This window comes from Cydia pomonella, chromosome 9 (genome assembly GCF_033807575.1).
Source record: "Cydia pomonella isolate Wapato2018A chromosome 9, ilCydPomo1, whole genome shotgun sequence".
NCBI lineage: Eukaryota > Metazoa > Arthropoda > Insecta > Lepidoptera > Tortricidae > Cydia > Cydia pomonella.
The window spans coordinates 8660913-8687521 of NC_084711.1; the positions used below are offsets into that span (position 1 = coordinate 8660913).

The following is a 26609-nucleotide window of genomic DNA, read 5'->3' on the forward strand; positions in this document are numbered from 1 at the left end:
TCGTTTCAAGCCATTTCTAATGATACCTTACGCAATGTCAAAACATTGGAATTTATCACGAGTTTCAGTCGCCATCAGCAGCCTTAAATATCGTTTCAGGCCGTTATGAATGAATCTCTACACAATATATGAGATTTGAAATTTTAACAAGTTTCAGTTCTTTTCAGCAGCATGAAATATCTACACTATATCAAAACTCTAAATTTGCATCAATTATTAGTGTTTTTCGCAGCCTGAAATAACGTCTCAGGCCGCGTCAAAACGGTTTCATTATTTTTCTTATAAAAATCATCTTAATTCCCCTCGTCATGTTACATTAAAATTATCCTAACATCACAAGGTATTTATGTATATAAATCTATTATATAGATTTATTATTGATTTATTTATCATATCGTTTATTTTCTTTATACCAATAATTTGATCACTATTTGAATAAACAACTATTCAATTTGTTCATATAAATGTAAGACGAGCAAACTCAAGCTCACCTAGGGAATTCGAACAATAAAAAAAACTAATAAAAAGAATAGGCAAGTTTGCATCATTGCCACACCATCACGCATCTAGCTTTAAGCATAACGTAAAAATATATATTTTCAATAAAAGTACAATAAAAAAACCATTTTATTGCGAACATCGAACTAGAATAACTATAAAAGACTGACTTGGGCTCAAAAATGACCCCTCGGCTACTGTGCCGAAAACGAATCGACTGTGCGGGTAGTTCGAAAAACTCGCGCGATTTTCTAATGTAAATGTTGATGTCAACTTTAGCCAGTCTTCTCCGACAACACCGTCCTTGAAACGTCGGAGGTAAATTTAAAACTTAAGCGATTAAGTCCCATTTGTATAAGTTAAAGATGTGTAAAAATCGTGAAGGTTTAAATCAGTGAATTGACTGTACTAGGCGGAATTAGACAGCTTTAGTACGACAGCAGCCTTCTATGGCATAACATGTCAGCCCATACAAAATTATTAATTCAGAAACCTATATCAAATGCCTTATTGTGCGTTTATTGGTACCAAAAATTCAATACAACACAAGAAGAAGAATGGGATTAATTGGTTTGTGTAAGTTTAATTCCTAAACATGATAAATAATTATTTAAATTAACAGACTGTTGTAAACTAATACGCTAAACCAAATGTCGTAACTATATGTATTAGTTTCATAATAACTCATGCCCTTTTGGGCATACTTTGATACGGGGTGACAGAATGAGATGGCGTTATGCAACATTTTACTTTAAAGGAACTCCAATTACTTGTTCTTATGTAAAATATCAAGTACGGTGCAAATTTCTTGCCGATAAACTTCCTGTTTTATTTATTCAAGTTTCACAAAGGATCGTTACCGGTATTCTGACTACCGGTTTTAAATTAGGTATAACCGGTTATAGTTGTATTTCGCAATTTTTATCACTAAAGCTTTGATTACAGGTATAATCAATAACGGTACTCATGTCTATTAGTGATTTTGCCATTAGACAACAATATCTGTATTTGACATTTTACCCTTAAAAACCATTACCGGTTATACATGTCAATGTCAATACACTCCTTTATTTGTGACTTCGAAGATGTTGCGCTTTGCGTATTGCTAAATTGTCAGAATATTTCAGACTTAGTACTTTCGCAAGGCTTTTCCTTTGCGAATAAAAATGAAGGACATCGTAAACATCGTTACTTAAATAATTTACTTTCAGAAGCAAATAATATTAATCTAGGTACTACTACTACACTTCAGCCAGCTATGCAAAATATTATCACGTGACGTTACAGTATTAGACCTATTTGTTGTGATTTAGTAGTAGTGTCTGATTGACATCTTACCTTTCAAGTACAATGAATGGCGGTATTGAATAAAGGTATTTAATATTGTAAATAGTCTATATATAACGGTAAAAACAAAAGCAAAATCAAAACAATACCTCTAATAGGAATATAGCTATTATTTTTATAGCGGTATTAGTTTGAGAATTTATTTACAGGTATTAAATAAAACCGGTTGCACAATCCCTGACCGGAACAGAAAATTCTTTGGACAAAAATGCTGTTACTTTAAACAGGCAGGCACCAGGTTGATTCACTTGGTTCCCTAGCCAAACACGCGAATTTGTAGCGTACATTTCAAAGAAATTTATTACTATCAGACAGAAAATGGATAAGTGGGACTTGAAGATAAGGTTGTTCTTACGCTTACTTATATTTTTGGTTATTTCATATGTATTATATTTAAAACAAAACAATATATTCAGTTAAGAATAATATTTCAGATGGCACGTACTGAAAATATCTCGGAGAGTTCAATTGAATCTAGTAACATCCCAACAAAAGGTCGTATGATAAATAGTTAAATAATTTATTAAATTTTAAAATAAAACGTCGTCTCACTTATAATATTTTAACTTCAGGTTTCTTTCCATATTGCGTTGTTGTTTTGTATTATTTACATTTTATTGATACATAACTAAAAACGTATATTAAACTTGGGAAACATTCAACACTGGCATTTTATAAAATTTTGTATGTACTTTCATTGTTCCAAAATACATAATACATATTAACATTACGTTTCAAATTTTGTATGTACCGACATACACTTATAAAGTATAAACATGCCTAATCTTGACAATAAATACGCGTCAAACAATAATTTATATGAATTGGTTCCATCTTAGTAAAATTATTGTAAGATTTGACAACGCCAAAATATTGTAACGTAACAACGGTTTGACGCATAGAATTTTATTATAGGCAATCAAAACTTTTATTGATCAATCACAACTTTTTGTTTAATAGCAGGAATTAGTTTATTGAATATAATTCGAAGCTGCAAGGATATATTCACGGTGAAGGGGTAGCTGTCAGTGTCAGTATGGCTGGTATTTTCTATGGAGAGCGTTGTCTATATATATATTCCGTCGCTGATTGCGAACCAATCAAAACATTATTAAATCAGACCGTTGTAATTGAAATTAATTGTATAATGAAGTAAAAATGAAAATATTCTAATTAAAATGCAACAATCCACCTTAGGTTTTATATTTTACTTATTGGATTTATTGGAAATTAATCCACGCTCCACGCCACGGTGCCATACATTTGGCGACAGATGGAGGTGGCGGTAAATTGTCAAAGAGAAACTGTTCCCTCGAAGTGGCAACTACCTTCAGTGATGAGGAAACCGATGCAAGTAGGAGGAGGAAATTATAATTATCTAGTAAAATATGTAACTGTTATTTTTGTCCTAACAACTCAGGATCTGTCCTGACAAGCATACGTTTTAATTTTAACGTATGCACTCGTTTAATATTTCTCACGTAAGCTAATTCAGTTTTATGATGTTATTACATTACAATATTTTATTTTTTCGTTTACTATTTTTATTTATTTAGTTGTCTTATAAGCTAACATTATTTAAGTGTGAGCACTAACCTCACATAAAAAAAATATTAGTCAAAATAAGTGGTCAAACATAGACAAACAATATCATCAGTCGTTATGCGTCAGTAATTGTATTCATTGTGCCAGGGCCGATTAATTAACTTTTGCAGGCGGGATAAACGAGTGATTTGTTAAAATACTCGCCTATCCTCACTTCTGAGATATAAGGGGTCTACCCATAATATTAAAAGAACGGTAGGTGTGATCAAAATACATTTATTTGGCACAATGAATATAACCTCTTCCAATCTAACTAACCACACGACAGTAGTACGCTTGTCGCTCAGACAAGCAATTATATTGTATCGAGTTCTAACAAAACAAAACGTACTGACCTGCTAATAATACAATCAACGTAACCACTTGTAATTTGCATCGACTGTCATCGTTCGACTGTCATCGTTCGAATGTCCGTTCAATATTTAAGATGGAGGGATCGATCACGTGACTCTTCACGTGATCGATCGTTACAAATACTTTTAATACTATAGTTAGCTTATTTAATCTAGAAAAATGTATTGTAATGACAAAATATCTATATAAACTAAACAGTATCCTTACACAAATAAGCTAGAGAACTGCGTCTTCAAAGTTTACTTACCTAAGTTCGAATTCTCGTTCATTTTCATGCAGGTTCGCATTGAATTGAAATTGATTCTAGACGCATTTGAAGCTGCGGGTCATTTCCGTCGAGCCTCGGATATTTTACACTAATTACAGGTTTCCAATGTCGTGGGCGGGCAATTAGTGCTATTGCACGTAGTCCTTCACTTCCTGTCTTTTGGCGGCATGAATGGATCTGTACGAAGAGTTGCACAAAGTACCGACGTGGTGGTGTCAGGTTGCCATTGTGCGTCGCCAGCCGTACTGGCACCCACGCCGATGGCCCGGCCAATTAGGTATGTTATCGACTTTATCGAGGGTGATAGTGCAGTTTGTTAGCAATAAGATTTAAGAAAAAATGAACACAAAATTATAACAACAGAGTTATTAAAGCGGTTATAAGTAAAACAACCTACTTATAATTTGAAAAGGCACTTCTTCGTTTTGAAACTTAGCCAAATGTATACGCTACGATCTTACGATTTAATTTGAAATATATTCGGATTGAATTGGTTCTCGCTAACAAGTTTAGGAAGTATAATTAAGTAGTAACAATGTAGATCTTTTTACCTCTACCTTGGTGATCGATTTAAATATTTAAGTAGGCATTCCGACTCTATGTTACGAATAAGGTAAGGTACGTAGGTACACGTATATGATAGCAGTAAAAGTAGAGCGCCTGTGATTAGGCATACCTCTAAAGAAATCTGAGTAAAAAACGAACTCTACCTTTTGTTGCAATGTGAAAAATGGAGACATTCAACTAAACTTGTTGCATTAAGGAAATATGATCTCAAATCCATCACAAAGAGCACAAAAACCCAAAATTCAAGTTTAATCGTGAATAAATTTAATATCGGCATTGTATCAAGGCGGATCCGATGTTATCTGATCGGAACTTCGCTCGGTTTTGCAAGGAGCCGTAAAGGAGTGAACAGCGGGCATTGGCTTTGTCGAAATGTTCAAATCGAATTATGTTTCCAAACTCCTATATCATCGAAGCCTTCGTTATGAATCTGGACCTTAATATTTTGCAAAAGAGTTACTAATTGAACCGCACAGTTGAAGAAGATACGACTGCATCTAAAGTAACCATCAGAAATGTAACAAGATCACGCGAGTACCTGTCGCACAATGAGCCGCAGGTTCGCACGAATCCCTTGTCATTTTTGTGAAAAAGTGTAACTTTTTTGAAGTGCCTTGATTTCGGTTTGTCAAAGGTTGGGTGCATTAGTGTGGGTAAAAAATTATATCTAGTATTTTCTACATGACACTACGGTAAATTTTAAATGGAGCAAATAATGATTCATAATTCGGTACTCCAACTTTAATTTTTTTTTGTCTACAACTGAGGTTCAAAACAATACTCGTATTTTTCACTGACTTAAAAAAGGAAGGTTTTCTCAATTCTTTGGAATCATTTTTTTTCTTAACTGTTAACATCCAATAGGTACGGATAAACTGATTTAGACTCCCTTTTAATTACTTATTAATACTCGTATGGCTGATACTACTTCTAAAAATTAAACATTAAGCGCAAACAAAACTAACCCAACCAATCTTATTTTATAGAGAATGATTATTTAGTCACCTGCAACAATTTATGGGGTGAATATACAGGTCTTATTTAGCAACTTTTGGGACTAACCCTGAAATCGCGTAAAAAAAATTGTCTGTTTCATACATCTTGATTGTCTGAACTTGACATTTTCTATGGGTGAGTAAATTTTTCTTTTTGTGATTTCGGGGTTGGTCCCATAGTAAAAGTTGCTCAGTATGACCTATATATTCACCCATAAATTACTGTAGGTGACTAAATAAACATCCTGTATGTCATACGTCCGGACGGGAGGGCATGACCCCCCTTCCCCGCCTGGGCCTGTGCGGTGTCTACAATAAATAATTTCATTCTTTTATTTGCAAAAAATAACATGAATTGGACCGTGTGACCCCCCTTAGCCCCACTATAAAGCCGGATCAGCTCTCTCTTGGTCATACGAAGAGGCTTTTTCCAACGTAGGTACCTAAACGTTACTTTAGAAGATTAGAAGGCATAGAAAACTCAAAAATTAATAAGTAGTGCAGATAAATAGAGGTATTTCTGTACATAATTAAATCTACTTAATTCCTTACTTTTTTAAAACGTTGGGCATCGTTTGACTTGTTTAATTTTTGCTACAGATATCTAGTAGGTAGGTAAGTACTTAGTTAACTAACAATAAGTACGTATTATGTCCACCTTAAGTTAAGTAGAATAGTTAGGTAGGCGTATATACCATCGTTCACACTGTTAACTGAGAACTCATTCTTAAATCTTGTTGAAAATACATGAGATCCACCGGATAGTCAGTTAAGAGTGTTTCTATCAGTTAGTATCACTCTAAAAATCGTTCCAGAGGGATCTTGACCAAAAGCAAACATCTAAAGGCGGAATAAATGCCAAAGTTAAATGGCAATTCGATAAGCAGACAACAGAATGTCATTTATAGGCACAATACAAAACTATAAACATGAATCTCCACAAATACTCGATCTAAACATAGTAAGTCAAGATCAACGCGGTCATAAAAACTTGGAAGGTAAAATTCTGCGGATCGGGCGCCCTGCCGGGCCGCGGTGCCTTCAATCGTTTGAAACGCTGTGCAGTGACAGCCGAAATTGCCCTACATATGTAAAAACGGGCCAGTTTGTTTTACAAAACAAGCCCGGACAGATATGACGACGGTTAATGACACATTTGACGCCGTCGCTCATTAAGCACTTGCCGTTTTTTTCGGAAAAAGTCAGTTTTTGTAGTTGTCCGAAACTTTTATAGGCTGTGCATATTTCAAAAGTCCAGAGCGGATGGATAAATTAGGGTAGGTAATTTAAGAGTTTTTAATTCGGCTTTGTGAACTAGATATTGTACTACATAAAGGAAGTAAAAAGTAAGTATCCAATGGGTAGGTTCCTACGTAGAAACCACTCATTATACCTACCTACTAGGTTTAAAAGCTTTCAATAATATGTGACTCTCTCATGAAGAAAATCCAGTTGTATAGCAAGATATGTCTAGGAAAGTGTTGATTTTTTTACGTTACATAGACTTACTTATTCCTTTAAACGCCATGGCTATCGCGTGCGTCACGTCATCGTGAACTTTATCGGAATGCCCGAAGGTTGATATTGGGCTGTAGCCGCGGGTCAGTTGACGTCTTTGGCGGTCAAAGGGTTAAGACCGCGTGTTCACTCTTATTTGGATAAAGAAAGGGTATCTGGTAGGCCTTGGCTTTACTTTACCTAAGTAGGTACCTATAGTTGCGAGTGTGGAAAATGTATCATCCGATATAATATGAGTAGTGAAAAGGGGTAGAGTGAAGAACGGAACAGTGGCTCGGTAGAAAAAAGCCGGATACAGTGGCTTAAGCCATATACGCGTAACGGGCTTGAGCCTCTGTACTCGGCTATTTTCTACCTACGTGCCTACAGTCAGCATCCTGCCACCCTTTACAGTTCGCGTTCAAAATTTTCTGCTACAATCTAAATAATTAATTAATATAAATTATTCTAAAACACACACACACCAACACATACACATTACTTACCTATCCCTTTTAGTTGTCCAATGTGCCAACACGCCAATCGTTAACGCTCCATAGCGAAAGAAACGCAACTGTCACTGTCGCACTAATATGGAAGAGTGATGGAGATGTATACGCAACGCTACGGAGCGTCAACGAATGGCACGTTGGCTAAGCACCCTGATGATAGATAAAGAACGGTAAATAAGATACTTTTGACGCGTAGTTTCCCACCCATTTCCAGTAGCAGCGGTAGCACATCACGGCGACAAACATGTTTGTTGACGAAGCAGAAAGCCACGTCATTAATCCCTTTCTAGTAGCATAGTAATCCAGTAACTTGTCGGCTTTTGTAACGGGCTTCGTTTGCGTCAAATCCGGTAATTCTGATTTTTTGCAGACTTATTTATGATGTTGGCCCAATGAATAATCCAAGTTTTTGACATCGAGCGCCGAACGCAACTTTGCCTACAATCTAAAAAACTGCAAAAATTTTGTTTTTTTAGATTTGGGCGATTATAACCCTAAAGCTTCTTTTAGGGTTCTAATCGCCCAAATCTAATAATCTCTTTGATAATACCTTCCCAGGGCGATTATAAAGTTGATAAATTTGCTACAATACGATACTAGAATTGTCTCTGTAGACCAAGATAAAGCCTTTCAAAGTTTATAATTTTTTCGAACTTGAATTAGCAGGGTAAGTGCAATGAATAAGTATGCACTTTTGTTTACTACGACGACGACGTTTAGTTTCTACTTATTGTTAGCCATGTTTTGTAAAATACACATGTAAGTATTTTACTTTTATATTCGAAATAAAAAGTAGTGTTCAACTCGGTTCAGAGCATCCATTTGTAACTCAAACCATAAAGAAATGTGTTCACTCCATACATCAGTTTTCTTACCAAAACTTATTTTCATAGTCGACATCTAGCGTCAAATAACGGATTTATCAGTACCGCTACTTGACACTAGATGTCACAAAGAGGAGTTGAAAATAGTTCTGGTTAAGGTGGTTCGACTAGGTTACCCAAAGCTTAGACCTCACTAGATGGCGCCACAATTGCAAATTTTGAGTTTTAATTTTTTTGTGGAGTATTCTTGGTATTTCTATACTGTAAATTATGTTTAGCGCACTCTTTAAATAAATATTGAACTATTACAACAAACATTGAACACTTCATTGTACAAAAACTACCCCTTAATGTCGACAGAATGTTTCTTGACTCTATTTCTAAGTATCACTCACACATTCAAAGAGTCTTACTGGGATCCTTGTAGTAGACAATTTGGCACAGCGTGAGTAGGCTTCAATAGCGTTGCGGTATGTACGTGGAAATACATGCAAGAGGATGTGGGTTCGAGACTCATTATTTTTTTTTGTTATCAGTATTATCAAGTACCTATTATTAATAAATTATTTTATGAGAAATCTGAGCGTTTTCCATAAAAATATTAAAAATCTGATTCTCACACATCATGATATTTTTGGGTTCTTCAATTTCAATCCTCGTGCTAAAAAAATGGTATGGATATTTTAGGATATCTTTTTTTAATGCTAGGGTGGAGAAGATTCTAAGTAGAATGAACCTAAGAAAGTACAAATTTGTAAGTCAGATTTTCCGGTATTTTTTTCAAAAAAAAACGCTGTATTGTTCTAAAATTAAAGCAATCATTTACTGCCCAGCCTTTAAAAAAGTAGGTACAATTTTACAGTAGAATTAAAAAATTTTTTTACGATACATTTAATTAAATTACAGTGAGTTACAAAATTGCATGGCCTTCTATTTATAACCATTATAAAAAGAAATGAGATATTTACCATGTTTGTTTATATTATTGATTTCCCGATCACATCATATCCAATTTATGTGTTTATGTATTGCATTGTTTTCTACCTAGTTGGTTATTAAATTCTGTTACTGCAATAATCTTTATCTACATAAAATATACCAACGAAAGTTTAATAAAGTATATATTAAAATGAAGTACACAAAATCAGGAATTACATATGACAATATCATTCAAAATCGCCTCCTCTGGCTTTGACACAGGCCCTCAAACGACGAGGCCAGTCATCAATAGCGGCACGCACGATTGTCATGTCTAATTCCGTCACTGTCTTAACTATGGCCCGCTTGAGGGAGTTAAGATTTGTGTGGGGTTTAGCACAGGCTTTCTCCTCAATAACCTGCTATATGGCATAATCCAGGGGGTTAAGGTCCGAGCTGGAGGACGGCCAGTCTTCGTGGGCAATAAAGTCAATTTTGTTCCTTCGAAACCAGGCTTGAGTTGTTCTTGCCTTATGTGCAGGAGCTGACAGGGCCGGATTTAGGGGAGGGCAACCGGGGCTACTGCCCCGGGCCTCCACAAAAGAGGGGCCCCCCACAATAGAGAATTCGGTAAATTTACCATTTTATTTGGAAATAATTTGGGGCCAGGGGGCCTCCACTCCTTTATTGCCCGAGGCCTCCAGACCTCTAAATCCGGCATTGGGAGCTGAGTCCTGTTCAAAGATCCATGGCTGGTTTTGAAATAGGGTGTGGCTTAAGGGCTTCACTATTGGTTCGAGAACGGTTTCCAGTTTCCGGTTTTCACACCTTTTTCACAGAAATGAATCTGTGTTAGCCCTGAGTATGACACACCCAAAATCATGTTTGGCGGGTGCCCACATTTGTGCATCGCAATAGGGTTGTTTCCATCTACAAATCTTAGGGCATAATTGTATCCCAATAAATTCTTTTGGATTATAAGAACATGTTAAACTACTTTTAGGGGACCTGTAATGACCATATTTTTTATAAATATTGAATTTAAAATATCTTTTGGCACACGTCACGTGACCAAACTCGAAACGTCATTGAAGATTCTGATGACGTCACAACTCTCGGATTGACACTGTTGACAGTTAGGCGATTAACAACAAATGACAAATATCAGTTGACAGTTCGTATCTTCTACGTGTGTATGTAGTTATGTGTCAAACCATAAACTGTGACGTCACACAATTTTCAAAGAGCGTTTTGGGCGCGAAAGCATCTGTCAAAATATATTTTGTTAATTTAACATATTTACAGCCGTTTTTAGTATAAAAGCTGAATTTTAAGGCAACTTTTAGTTAATATAGAAAGTAATACAAACGTTTCAAAAAATTGGAATACGATTCTCTTTTAGGCCCTAATTCATTATAGATACGACGAGATAAGCGTTATGTGTGGTATATAATTATAGCTCACAAATCCACCACATTATGTTATTTTTTATTTTTTCGGTAGCATTTGTTTTAACGGAAATAAAGAGGTTGCAAATCGAGTAACAGAACTTCAGAACAGATATCATTTGATATTTACCAGTCGCTTTTCGGTGAAGGAAAACATCGTGAGGAAACTGGACTAATCCCAACAAGGCTTAGTTTTACCCTCTGGGTTGGAAGGTCAGATGACAGTGGCTTTCGTAAAAACTAGTGCCTACGCCAAATCTTGGGATTAGTTGTCAAAGCGGACCCCAAGCTCCATTGAGCCGTGGCAATATGCAGGGACAACGCTAGGAAGAAAGAAAGAAATCGAGTAACAGAACTTAGTAACCAACTAGGTATAATAGTTATGATGTAAATGTCCATATCATGTTGGAGTCATATATGTATTAGCCAACTAATTATTCAAGATCAATACACTTAGCTCCTTTAGGTATTCGCCTAAGTACAATCTCGGGCAAAATTGAGTTTTATAAAAGTGAACTAGTTTCTAGGTCATATTTTCTATGAATTGGTCATTTTTGTAGACTCCAATTACAGTTACACTTTTCTTGGTTTTTCGCGGACCAGAATATCGATGATTTTTGTAACTTGATTTAGACGTTGCTATCATTTTCAAACCAAAAACACATAAAATCACAATTCAGAACATGCGGCAGCGTTGTTTTCTATCAAGTACCTCAAGCACCAGGGCGGCTACCGGGAAAATCTAAATTTTTCAATTTCGGGCATTTTTCTCTGTCACTCTAATTACGTCTTAGTGAGAGTAAAAGAGAAAGATCCCCGCAATTTGCGAATTTCGGTTTTCGCGGTAGGCCCCCAGGTCCTGTCAAGTTTCAGCAGTGTTGCCAGGTGAGCGGAAGAGAATTATCGTACTTGAGTGTCAATATTATTGTACCGTTGAAAAAAATATCGTACGCAAATCAAAAAGGCAGCCCCTAAAAATGTCTAGCAAAATAAGCTTAAATTTCGAATTAATAAAAAAAAATACAATTTTCGTCTAAATTGCGCAAAAAATCTGTTTATGTTTGTGTATTTTTGGGATAGACTCAAACGGTAATTTTAGCCTATTTCTGAGAGAAAGTGTCATATTTTGCTTCAAATTACTAGACTTTTAAGGTGGCATCATCCAAGGGCTGAAATTATAGTACTTTAGTGTACGATAATGCTCTTTGGAACATTACGTCATACCGGGGCCCAAATTATCGTACATGTACGACAATTATCGTACGCCTGGTCACACTGAGTGTCAGCGTCGACAGAGTCAGCTAAAAACGCGTCAAACATCGCAACGTCGCGCCGATGGCCGCCCGAGGCATGGAGTGGCAACGTCGCAATGTATTTGTACACGACATTTGTCACACACACATGAGTAAAATTTATAAAAATATAACGTTGATTATTACATGATTTCTGTATGAAACAAAGTTTTTCTATTAATTTAGCGCAAATAAATATTCGAAAGTAGATAGATGCGCAACTATTTATGTAATAATATTGTGTAATTAATAAATAAATAGCGATTGTTTTTTGTATGAAAATCGAACCACCTTAATCCAGTCATAATATTAGCTGAAAATTATTAAGCATTAGACTTTTTGTTTGTCGCGTCATCTATTGTCGAGTAGTAGTACTGATAAATCCGCTACTTGACGTCGACTAGGATTTATCAGTACCGCTACTTGACACTAGATGTTACGAGTGTCGCAACTGACACACAGTTATTGCTCAGCAATTTACAACTAATATTACAACTTGGTCATTAACAGAAGCTCAAAAGTCCCGACTCAAGATTTGCCAGCCAGCAATGGAGCGGAGCATACTCGGAGTCCGTAGAATCGATCGGATAAGGAACACAGAGCTGCGCTCCAAAACAGGTATCGCAGATGTGGGTGTGAAGGCCGCCAAGCTCAAATGGGATTGGGCGGGACACATCTGTAGGATGCACCCGGACAGATGGGCCAAAATAGCGACCGAATGGGCACCACTGATCACCCGAGGCAGAGGAAGGCCAAAAACGAGATGGCGAGACGACCTGGACTCATTTCGTGGCGACTGGCGGGAGCACGCACAAAGCCGTGACGAGTGACGGAAAACAGGGGAGGCGTTTGCCCAGCAGTGGGACACAATGTAGGCTATCAAAAAAAAAATTACAAGCAGGAGTTGAAAATAGTGCCGGTTAATCCGGTCATAATATTAGCTGAAAATTGTTGAGTATTAGACTTTTTTCGCTTGTCGCGTCATCTATTGTCGAGTAGCAGTGATGATGATGATGTCCTCCCAGACGTATCCGTCGGCGGCGACATCCTGACAAGTTATTTTTATTTTTATTAATATTGTTTATAAATATTATTTATTAACTATTACGCGCATGGGCGCGAGCGTGACTTGCAAATCCAAATTTAGTTTTGAAAGTTCGGCTGCACGGAACACAGTAGAGCTGTCCAGATGAGTTGTATGTATAGTTGTAGGAGGGCTTGGGCTGAGTTTTTCGGAGCTGACGTTTGGCGTCAAGATCTTCAAGCCGGGTGCGTTCAAAGTTGTCAAGACCCGTACTGACAGCAGCTCGCCAGTCCGATCTCCGAGTCGCAAGCTCCTCCCACGACTCGCAAGATATGCCGGTGGCCAACAGATGGCGTTTTACGACATCCTTGTAGCGTAGGTATTGCCCGCCAGCCTTACGTTTACCTGAGGCTAGCTCAGAGTAAAATACTTTTTTTGGCGCCATACGCACAAGGTGCCCACACCAACGCAATTGACCTTTTATGAGCAGACACTCCATACCCGGCATGCCTGTTCGACGTAGAACCTCCGAGTTTGGAACACGAACCTGCCACTTCAACCGTAATATTACCCGGAGACATCGTAGATGAAATGTGTCTAGACGTTTAATGTCCCCTTTGTACAAACTTTGGACAAATGGTGGACAGAAAAAGCAACGGAAATGCAAGAGTATGCAGACACTAATCAAACTGGCAAATTTTTTGAGTGCCTTCAAACAATTTTCGGCCCAAGATCTCAGAAAACAGCGCCGATATTCAACAAAGATAAGAGCTCTCGGTTAACTGAGCAGTGCGATATTCTCGCGCGCTGGGCAGAACATTTTAAGGAGGTTCTCAATCCTGAAACCCAGACCACTGACTTGACATGCATAGAAGCACTTGAAGATTTGCCTGTCGTAGAATACCTTGCTGATCCTCCATCGTTTGATGAATTCACAGCAGCAATAAATAGATTAAAGAACTCGAAGACACCAGGGGTGGACAGCTTGCCGTCAGAAATTTACAAATACGGCGGACCTAACATTAAGGGCAGACTATTCGATCTCGTCAAGAAGATATGGGAGTACGAAGCTATCCCACAGGACTGGAAAGATGCCTCCATTTGCAAGTTGTACAAAGGCAAAGGTAATGTTTCTGACTGTAGCTCCTACAGGGGCATCTCCCTCCTTTCTACTGCAGGAAAAGTTTTAGCTCATATCATAAACAAACGTCTGTCCCTCCTTGCAGAGACACTGCTCCCAGAAACCCAATGCGGCTTTCGTCCAGGCAGAGGTACGATTGATGCAATCTTTGTTGTAAAACAAATTCAAGAAAAAAGCTTAGAACAACATCGTCCTCTGTTTATGTGCTTTGTTGACTTAGAAAAAGCCTTCGATAGGGTGCCACGAGATGCTCTTTGGGTTGTTTTGAAGAAAACTGGCTGTCCTGAGAAATTCGTAAACTTGATACGTCAATTCCATGTGGATATGATGGCAAAAGTTCGTCATGAAGAGAATTTTTCAGACACATTTCCAGTGACGTGCGGTGTAAAGCAAGGATGTGTCTTAGCGCCAACCCTTTTTGCGCTATACTTTGCTGCTGTGCTGAAGGATGCGACAAAAACGTGTAGTGGACGTATAGAAATTAGCTCCAGATCAGATAAGTCCATTTTCGATTTGTCGCGCTTTAGGGCCAAAAGTAAAGTCACGAAGCACTCGATAATGGACATACTTTACGCGGATGACGTTTGCCTTATGGCTGATTCAGCAGAATCTCTCCAGTTGTACGTGGACTCTCTCCATGCGTCATGCTGTAAGTTTGGCTTGGTGATAAGTGCGGCAAAAACGCAAATTCTTGTACAACCACCTAGGGGCTGTCACATGGAATACTCCAGTATCAATCTGGATAACAAAGCTCTTGAAGAAGTGCCGCGCTTCAGGTACTTAGGAAGCCAACTCCGCAATGACAATACCTTAGCGTCTGAAATACCATCACGCATAGCCAATGCAGCTGTTGCATTTGGCAAGCTCAGCAACCGTGTTTGGAGGTCGCACGATTTGAAGTTGTCCACAAAAATTATGGTTTACAAAGCTATTATCATACCCACTCTGCTTTATGCCTCAGAAACGTGGTGCAGCTATAAATCAGATATGAAAAAACTGGACACCTTCCACCTACGTTGTCTGCGCTCAATTCTACGTATAAAGTGGCAAGACAAGGTACCGAACACGGAAGTTTTACGTCGCGTCGGGATGCCTGGTATTGAAGCACTGATCATGAAGCATCAGCTAAGGTGGTGTGGCCATGTCGTGCGTATGAAGAATGAGAGACTGCCCAAAGCAATTTTCTACTCGGAGCTCTCTTGTGGAAAACGGAAGCAGGGGGGCCAATACCTGCGACATAAAGACGTTCTCAAACGCCACCTCGTCGCTTGCGGGATACCGACTGACTGCTGGGAGGGCATTGCATTGCAAAGATCGGAATGGCGTTCTAGTGTTCAAAAGAAAGTAGCTCAATTTGAGCAGCAGCGTCTGGAAGACCTAGATGCTAAGCGTCATATCCGCAAGACGCGACCTAAGCCCTCCTACACATACACCCGCAACTCGACTGGACAACTCCATTGCGCATCGTGTGACCGCATCTTCAAAACAAAGTTTGGTTTTGCGAGCCACATAAGGGCATTTCATAATCCGGACAAGAATTGTTGATGGAGTCGCCATTGCCGGATACGGCAAGGAAGGACTAAAAAAAATGTCTCCGAGGCATAGAGCAGCACAGGCATGATAATTGCTCTATAGACGGCCAGCTTTGTGTGAAGGATAAGATCGTGCGATTTCCAAACTCGCCGGTTACTTATTTCTCTATGCTGGAACTATTGGGCTCTCACTCGTCATCGCGCTCGGACAGGCGCCTATCTCGTCAGAAATAAGCGTATTTCATCTCTTGGTTGACAATCTACTGTACCTCAACGACGTTCCTTCTTGCTTACTTTTCATTAGTAAGTTAAGTAACTTAAGTTTAAGTTTTTCGCATCGCTTGGTCGACGAGATCTCTCGCTTTGTTCAAAACGATAACTAAATAATATGCCTTTAAGTTTTAGAAATTTTATTACACCATAACACGCGACACAAGACATACAATTTGTACAAACATTTCACATACTAGTGACAACTCTTTCCTTTACCTCGAGGAATGTAGCACTTTCATAAGCGAATAGCATAATGATCCAAGTGAAGAAACAAAGTGTAAACGGATCCCATCAACAAAGAGTTATTAATATAAGAAGAGGTACATAACTGCAAAGTCTAAGAACAATCAGTGCCTCGAATTTGAAATAGATGTCGCTGTAGAGCCTCAGCATTCTGTATACATTGTGGTAGTTTGTCCTGCCAAAAGTTGACGTAAGGCAATTCAGTTACCACAAAATATATGGCGTCGTATAATTTTCAAGGTCAGAATTTTTCAACCTTTTCTAACAACAATAACTCTTTGTTATTAATAATACGGACTGGTTATCTCCATACAAAAGTGCGTTCCAGTTTGTACCACAGCCTATTAACAGTCCGTGTAAAGTTTGTCTCTGGAATAAGAATGTTGATACGCAACATGAAGTTTTCAACATGCCGGTTACACAAAGGCTATTATGGTCGCATTGACGAAACATGAAACATTTGGTTTTCCTAGTAAGGAATTCCTAACCCTTAGACCGCGAATTCCTAACCCTTAGACCGCCAATGACGGCTACAGAAGCGCACTGTTTCCGACAGGGTTCACGATGACGCGTTGTATAAAATAGGCGTGTCGTTCAAAGGATTAAATTGGTTAATTATTCTAATAAGATACCTAAATCTAATTACCTTATTAGGAACACCAATGTGGTGACAAATGTAACCATTATATGCCTTCCGTACTTCCGGGAACCCACGTAACTGATCATTGGTAGAATGGTTGACCTTGTCATTGCAAGGTTTCCAAATAGACAGTTAATTGTGTTCAAGATAGTACTGGTGGGGCGGTAGCGTTTTTCACAGACAGAGTCAGACCAAGGTAAGTTGGCAGCGATTTTGAGAGCCCAGACGGTGCCAGTGTTATTTAAAACGTCAAACTTCTATGAATTATGACGTTTACTTAACACTTGCACTGTCTGGATTATCAAAATGGCTGCCAACTTATCTTGGTCTGGCTCTAATGCATTCGTTTCTCTCGTACTCGCATACTTATCAGAAGAAATCGTCTTGCATTTGGATGATTTCAACTTTATACACTTGCGTAACAATAATTATAAACAACGAAAAAGAGATACATACGCATATAAATCGCAACAATAGTGGTAGTTAGATCACAAGATTTCTTATCAATACATAATACAAGTAGTAAATATACAAGATATACAAATCAAAGATAACAGGTATCACTTGCGAGAACTTTGTTTACATTAATGTAAATTACATTGATTTGTACGGTGTAAACCAAAATCTAGTGTAACATATGTCACAAGTAATAATATTTTCAATCCAAAATAACATATGGAGAAGGCATGTATTAACCAGGCAGCTAAGAAAACTTAAAAGTGTATACCACCGCGATACGATGCCCGAAAAAAATCTAAAGCTCGATTAAAAATTACTTATAAAACTAACATAGAAATTCAATTCGGTTCTTGAACCTACACAATATATATTATAATAATAGTATATATAAATCGGCTAGTATTGCAGCAAAAGTACAATGTACCTAATGTGTTAAAGTATTAAGGTGGCTCGCTTTCTATACAAAAAATAATTGCGTTTAATGAAGTCATTACACACTATTACTACATAAATATGTGTGCATCTATCTACTTTCGAATGTTCGTTTGCGCTAAATCGATATCGAAAGATAGAAAAACTTGGTTTCATGCAGAAATCACGCAAAAAACGTTAATTTGGTGTTACATAGATCAAAAATATAACGTTCTTTTGCATGATTTCTGTATAAAACAAAGATTTACTATCAATTTAGCGCAAACTAATATTTAAAATTAGATACATGCGCACATAATTATGTAATAATAGTGTGTAATGACTTCATAAAAGGCAATTGTTTTTTGTATGGAAAGCGAACCATCTTAATCTGACGGGTTTAGAACTTCAAACGCGCGAAAAACATAAACCTGTACAACGTAATATATTTAGTGCATTTGCTTATGAGATAAAACTCCACTCTGGCTGTTATATAACGTTATAAAACATCGCGTGACAGGGACAACATGATAGTATTGATACTGTTTTATAATGTTGTCACTGTCACACAATGTTTTATAACCAGTGATCGGGGTTTTGGTTGCCACTCGGGGTGAATTACCTCAATAACTGCTTGTTTAAGGTCGGATATTTTATAAATATGTTATCTACACTAAGAAAGCGGTTTTTAGAGCAGCTTAAAGGATATTAAACACGTATCCATACTAACTTAGTACACCGCGGCATCCAAAACCCCGATCACTGTTTATAACATTTCATAACAGCCAGTGCGGGACCACCATAAGGTCTGACAAATGAATGGTCGTATAAAAGACAACAAATCCAAATTGTCTTTAAATATGGTACAAGAAAAATGTAATAATTTATTTCTTAACTGTTGATTCCACAGCGTTAAGATCCAGTAGTGTTTATCCCAACATTAACCCTTAACGTTTTGTATGCGGCTGACAAAGTTGAATGGAAGGATACACTGATCAATGCTTAAGGTACTAAATGTTCCTATAAGGTTTGATCTCAGTTTAAGTCCATTTTAGTTAAGCGCCGATTTCTTATAAGAACGCTAAGTAACATTCTGATTTGTCGCCATAATAGCTGTCAACATGCGATTTGTGACAAATTATTAGAAAAACGAATTCTAGATTACGCTACGCGTCAGCACACAAATGCATGTTTATTTTGGGGCTCAAATACAAAACCTGTTACGCTTGTTTATCTTTTTAGCAGACAACTTTAATTCATTTTCATGGTAATTCTCGCATTATCTAATGCAATGAATACATTTGTTCAAAAAAAGGCTTTTAATTAAAATAAATATCGATTGATAAATAGAAGGAAAATGCAGAAAGGAATTAATTTAAACGGAAAGGTGAAGTTGGATGGCTCCGAACTTAAACTAAATGATAAGGGCTAGTCACAGTAACCTTATAATTCGTCCCGAAGCAGAGTGTATCTGTTCTTAGAGGGCGCCAGCTTCTTGAACGTGGACTCGGGCGGCGTGGTCACTTTGATGTCGTTGCTGTCGGCTATTTGGTTCGGCTCCGGGCCGTAGTGGAATTCCCTGAAATTCAATAAGATATTGCGTTATTTCTAAGTCTTTTTATTTGGTTTGTTCTTATAGTTTGAGTGCCCAAGATTTATGATTCTGATTAATTTCAAACTAGACTATGTTAGAGTTAAATATTCAAGTAGGGTAAAAAAAATAAACAGTAAGGTATTTTTTAGAAGATATGATAACATTTAAAGTAAATTTTGTTTTCAGTAGCAAACCTATAAACACTTAAATAGTCGGGATCAAAATAATTACATTGGAAATTAAACCTAACATAAAGTATTATTAAGGTTTGAATTCGCGGTATTTTACAGTCACGCTTAAATCGGTATTGATGTGCGGATTCCACGGTTGACATTGTGCTAAATATCTCGACCGTAAAATTGCTACCGATTATAAAATATGTCAACAAATTAATTAAATAACAACATGTGATTACAGTACAAATTACATTAATGTCAATTTATAAGAATCTATATTGTGATCGTCAGAAATAGATTTAAATAATAGCAAGATATACAAATAAATTAATTTCATTTATAATATATATATGAAAATTTTCACCTGAAAAGGATCGTCAAATAATATCAAAAACCGGCCAAGTGCGAGTCGGACTCACGCACTAAGGGTTCCGTACCATTATTTATAAAAACGGCAAATAAAATATGTTTGTTGTATGGGAGCCCCCCTTAAATATTTATTTTATTCTGTTTTTAGTATTTGTTGTTATAGTGGCAATAGAAATACATCATCTGTGAAAATTTCAACATTTCATCTCAAGTCTCAGTAATAGGGTCCCGTTTGACCCTTTGGGTACGGAACCCTAACAATAAACAAAGACAATGTGAAATCAGTATGCGATTATTCACTTATTGAATATAATGGGTTGATGCTTAAATTATGATTATTTTACCTTGTTTCCTCGCATGTTTGGAGAAAGGACTATATAAGCCTCGGCAGGAACAGCAATTCGTGGATTCGTCTTCTTTGTCGGACTCCGATTCGCGTCGTCCGACAAAATCGAAACTCATCCACAAATTGCTCTGTCCCGGCCTCTGCAATAATGTACTACTGATGATTGTTGTATTTAGTTTAACAATATAGTCCTACCTATGTAGTTTCCCGGAGTACAAGTCCTGCAGGAACTGGTAGAGCTTCCCGGGCTTGTCCATGTCGCCGTAGCTGGGGAACAGGTACATGTGCCGGAACGAGTCGATGGCGATGAGCGGCAGCTCCGACACGGACTTGCCGAGGTGGTGCAGCGGGTGCTCGAAGCGCACGCCGTCCGCCGTTAGGAAGTTGATGTTTTCTGGAATTGTTTACATTCACTTTAATAGGCCGTAACTTAACAACCACTACATGGGTACGACATAAATACATATGTATTGCAAAATTGTTTTTCCATTGTATTTTCTCGGAAACGTTCGTATTTGTCATGCTAGTTCAGTCAATGTCAGTACTTTTTGTACCGGGACTGACTGAAATAGCAAGACACGTTCGTAACTTTCCGTGAAAATACGATGGAAAATAATTATGCACTACATCTGTATTCTGTACATACAAATACAAGGTATTTTTTTCAACCATAGCCATATTTTGCGAGTTGATAATAAATAAAAATCATACTGACTACTGAGCAACTTTTACTATAGCGGTTAATGGAACCGACCCCAAATCGCAAAAAATAAATCTTTTTCATACATTTGGGCAGATCAGATGGCTTATGTAAGGTTTTCTTACTAAGTTTTAATTCACAGAAAAGCTATTCGACCGTTAACTATTTGACATCAAGAACATAGAATAATTACAATTAAACTAGTGAATTTAATCCTGGTGCTGTACTATTTGTATAGTCAGTACAGAAGTATGAAACAAAGATAAAGTGACCACGTACTACCTATACGAGGCTGAACAGCGGCATATACTTCACTGTCACATTTGCGTCCCTGAATTTTTTATCTCTATAATACAATGAAATAATAAGTTAACTTACGTTTTTCAGACTCCAAATCTCTCTTAATAATCTCTTTATATTTCTTCACACTCTCCGTGTCTGTAGGATGGTGGAACAAGATCAGGAACGGCAGTCCCTCCTCCGTGAGTTCCTCTGCGTTCTCGAAGGTGATTTCCCGCACTAGAGGGATACACTTCTCTTGCACCCATTTGTAGAGCTCATCGAAGTTTGTGAGGGAGCCCTTGTAGGTTTCATCTGGCTCTTCGGACACTTTTCGGTCCGTTCTAAATACAACGATTGGCTGGCCTGAAATAGAAATATTTTTTAGCAGAAAAGAAAAAGGTATTTGGTGTTTGCATTGTATGCCATAAGAACACCTTTGCCAGGTTATTCCTATTAAGATACAAGCATATCTCGTCCTTATGGCAAGCGACAAAGTGAGACGATTTGCCAGCCGCAGTCACAAATTTTAAACTTCCTTGTAGCCTACGGCTACGTCAAAATCAAACGAATGAGTCACTCCACATTACGTCTGCGTTATTCATTTTTAAAGACAAAGAAAAAAACATACTAGAATATGATAAGGTAATTACATAATAATGTAATCCTTTGTTTTGAATAAATCAGTAAAAAAAGAACGTGCGCAAAGACCGATAACATTTTATTGGCATTAATACTACGAGCTGGGGCATTGATCAATTTAAAGTCGAGCATTCACGTTGTGGTTCGTGTTTGGTTGTATGGCTGTCCTACATTCATTTGCGATAGAATACCTACATATTTTTAATAACGATAATTTATTTCTTGGTTTGGGTTTGCATAACGTACATTATTCTAATTATGGAAAGAATCCAACAATAATGTTTAGGTAAATTCCGATAACAGAACACGAAGTTAATTGGCAGCAAAAAGAAAGAAATGGCACATGAATATTTAGGCAACATGTGCAAAAAAAGGCTATGCGTGCCTGTAGACCGGTATTAGGGAAGACTGAGGGGTTTTGAAACAGAGTTGAAACAAAGTCAATTTTTTCAAAACCTAGAACGGCTATCAATTGGTATTAATCTTGTTGAATTCTAGCATATAGATTTATGACGACGTGTCTGGACTGGACTAGTGGGTAGTGACCCTGCCTATGAATGAGCCCGATGGTCCAGGGTTTAAATTCTGGTAAGGGCATTTATTAGAGTGATGAGCACAGATATTTGTTCCTGTGTCATGGATATTTTCTATGTATTTAAGTACATATTCATAAATATTATATATTGTGTATATCGTTGTTTATGTACCCACAACACAAGCCTTATTGAGCTTACTGTGGGACTTAAGTCAGTTTGTGTAATAATGTCCTATAATATTTATATTTATTTATGAGTATGATACATAATGTCAGACTTGTTTCAACTCCCCTCAGTCTGCCCTATGCCAAACCGAAGCTGACTTTACGAAAAAAAGTTCCAGTTGATAATGATAAGTAAACATGTTTCATATTTGTTACTGTTATCTCACCGATGCGAATCCGCACGTTGCAGTGTGTGCTCGGTGTGTGAGCGAGAGAGCGCTATGCACGTATATCTCTTCAAGTTGCATATGTCGTTTTTGAGTTATTGGAATTTTGGTATTATTTCAATTAACCAAATGTGAAATTTAAATGACACAATCGGTCGGGAGTCGACCGCCTACAACTCCAAGGGATACAGTTATGTCCCGCTCGCACACCGGAGGCCGTCAGTATCCAATGTGAAGACCTTAGGGTTGACTTGACTGACTTTAAATATTACCTGGTGGATGCATTTGTTGCGACGCATCCCCAAAACCAGCATGGAAAATGCACTCATCCTTGAGACTAGCAGCTACTCTCCTGAGCACCTGGTATTCCTCCTGGTCCCTGCGATCCATGTAGCCAATGATATGTCTTTTGTCCTCGCTTAGACCATGAAGCTCCTTGAGAGAACTGAACATGATTACGGGATCAGTCAGCTGTTTTTTGATGAAGTCTGAGAATGCTTCTACTGATCGCTGACCTAAAACATATATAGAATAATGTAGTTAATAATAAAGACTCTATAAACCTTTCAAATTAGATATAATTTATTTGGCCTCATTAGTCCCTTTAGATGTGCATTTGTTAAGACTAAACATTTTAGTAGTTTCATCATGTCAATCTGTCTGTCCGTATGTCACAGCCATTTATCTCAAAACCTAGAAGGTATGTATTTAAACCAAATTTGGAACATAGGTGTATTTTGTAAGTTGCTAGGTCACTACTAAGATTAGAAGTTAAAGTAAAATTAAAACATATATATTATTATTTAAGCGGGGCACTAGTATACAAGGGCAAATACCTAGGGAATCTGTGCACACTGAAGGAGTGCACACAGTTAGCAACCTGAAGACTTTGCTACGTTTGGTGGAGGACCTGGGGTGGTTAGAGTAGCAGTATCTCATTTCACACAATATAGGCACTATGGATGTCAATTTGCGGAAAATGCCCAGCAAAATGAACTAACTAACTGAAGGGGTGCTGGGGTGCCTGCATACATGTATGTACCGTGCCGACTCTAAATATAACAGCGGAAAATATTGACATATTCTCATGTTCTCAGAATGAATTACAAAATCAGCATTGTGTAATTATGTTATAGACGTAATGACATCTTCTCTTCATATATATTTTTTAATATTTACACGATTATCTTAGGTTCACCTGTAAAAATAGTTGTGTGGAAAGAAAAATAAAAATAAAAAATATTAATGTAACTAAAAGTCAATTTTTTTTTTTTGTAAATATCAATATCTTAGGTCTTTAAAAATATATATATAATATATTGGTTTCAAAATCAAAAATGAAGTTCTTTCCAGAAAATTTTCTTATTAAAAGGGCGTAAGTGAACTAATTTCGATGAAATTTGGCTGAAAATCCAGTCGCAGTTATTAACCACTCACACAGAACCGAGAAACGACTAACCACTTAAAAATTATAAGGATAATATTGCTGCTCGTATTTATGTAATGTAGTGTTTTATCCTTATCAGTAATTTATGCATAAAAATAATAAAATATATGGTTAATAAACAACACCTACAAATGAGGTAATAAAATAAACTCATAAATATATTAATGGTCAATTGCCTCAAATAGATGAACCAAAACCATCATGGCACAACTACCACTTTTAACAAATAAGTACACCTATACTCATTAGGCGGGTCCACACAGAGCGAGCGAGCGAGCACGTACGTGCGAGGCAATTTCCTCACGCACAAACCTAAGACATGCCTCGGCCGAGGCGGCACGTGCGTTTTCGGCCGAGGCGGCACGTGCGTTTTCGGCCGATGCCAGTCTACACTGGCCGGTTTGTGCGTGAGGAAATTGCTTCGCGCGTTAGCTCGCTCTGTGTGGACCCTGCTATTTGGTATATTAACAGAAAACCACTTCTTTGAGTGGGTCTGAAAATAATCATCAGGTGGTGGTTATTTGTAATAATGTCTTTGTTGCCACAATGCAGAATCTGTTGAAGTATTCAAGTGTCGAACCAAAACAGTGAAAACACATACCTCTGTATTCTTTTTTGGCAGGCAACCCCATTACGGAAAAGCTTCAATGTGGGATACTTTGTTATATGGAACCTGGTTGCCACCGCTCCTTCCTTGTCACAGTCCACTTTCCCCATGACCACCTTGCCAGGGTCATATCCGGCTTTAGTCACTTCGTCAGCGGCATCATCAAATATAGGCATCAGCATGTTGCTGAATCTACACCATTCAGCGTAGAAATTGATAAATACCACCTCATTGGAAGCTAAAACAAACAAATAAACAAAGAAAGGAATGTGGATGAAAAGATGATTGTTTTAAACATTTTTTTGTATCATATATGTCCAGATTCTCAGCTACTGATGCGAAATCAAAATTTCTAATTCAGAACAGAACATTCTCCCGAGTTTAAAGATAATAACAACAAACTTAACATTTATTTTTATTTAATGAAAATTCACATATTCACATCTTTTCTCAACCTCATACAAATATGGTAAGTTAAGCTGATCACTGCAGTAAACATACTAATCTTTATGTAACTTTTTTTAAGTGTATGGACCCTGATATTTGTTAGAAAGAGTTTCCACTGTATGTGATAACTATTTAGATAGGCCCTTGAAAATGAATTAGACCTTATGATAAATTGGTAAGTATAGTAACCTCATTACCTCATTAGTAACGATATTATGACGTGACAATTGTCAATTTGATTTATTTACGCAACTGATACTTGAGTAGACACGGTATCATGATATGCGGAAAATTAAGAAACAACAATACTCACCCAATACCATATCCAAGTTACTTTGCGTAATCTGTACGGCGCCGCTATCGGTTGGGTTGTAAAAACAGTGGCAAATCTAAAACGTAACAATGTTCAATGATGATATATCAATTAGTTAACGAATGAAAACCATAAAATCAACCATTAAACCGTGGCCAGTCCGACGAAATGGCAGAAATGTACATTGTAATACCATGTTTTTCTTTCAGAATTTCATAACTTACCAAAACTAGAATGCATGCTAGAAATTTGTAATTTAATAAATTACAACAACGTCTACTCATTTTAGAACTATTTTATGAGGTAAGTTTCTAATTTCCACTAATTCCAGAATAATATTCTGTGCCGATTGCCGTCAGCTCAGCGCCCCGGTTTGTTGGCAGCCTGAACGAAACGTCATATATTTCTAGTCTGTCTTGTCTATGGTTTAATAAAGGTCGTGTACACGAGATGAATGGGAGATGGAATCCGGTGGTTTAGACGCGGTTAGCGTCTTGTACTGTGTGGTAGAATGTAAAGGGTTATACATCTATATCTATACTCATCAAATTCTCATTCTATCATAAACACAATCAGGGCCCGGGAAACTCGAAGTTCGTCAAATGCGGGTTACGTCTTAATAAGAGTAAAAGAGAAAGATCCCCGCAATTTGCGAATTTCGGTTTTCGCGGTAGGCCCCCAGGTGCGGGGGGGGGGGGGGTCACGTATAAGCAGTGGGGCGACACTCCTCCTTTCGGCTTTTCCCGGCTCCGTTTGGCTCTTCGGTTCTGCGTTGCTCCGAGCAATTATTAGGATTGGCTCACCTTTACGTCCCTATACGTGCACGACCACAGATAAGATAATGACTTGAATTTTGACAACCCTAAATGGCCGAAAGGGATAGTGCGATAAATTAGAAAGGGACAGTATAATTC

The 26609-nt window shown here is 37.5% G+C and overlaps 2 protein-coding genes across 2 annotated transcripts in view; both read right to left on the reverse strand.

The window, feature by feature from the left end:
• Positions 1–19426, reverse strand: part of LOC133521267 (transcription factor Sp9-like) — a 34982-nt gene extending 15556 nt beyond the window's left edge. The window contains exon 1 of the mRNA XM_061856135.1: positions 19291–19426. The gene's annotated coding sequence lies outside the window, so the exon portion shown is untranslated. The remainder of the gene's footprint in view (positions 1–19290) is intronic.
• On the reverse strand, positions 16216–26098 carry LOC133521264 (endoplasmic reticulum resident protein 44-like). Its single transcript, XM_061856128.1, is given in 8 exon segments — positions 16216–19427; positions 20529–20727; positions 21412–21678; positions 23154–23396; positions 24930–24948; positions 24950–25173; positions 25696–25771; positions 25920–26098. Coding segments are annotated over 8 exon segments (1224 nt in total). The 5' UTR covers positions 25980–26098; the 3' UTR covers positions 16216–19291.
• Between the last annotated feature and the right edge of the window lie 511 nt (positions 26099–26609).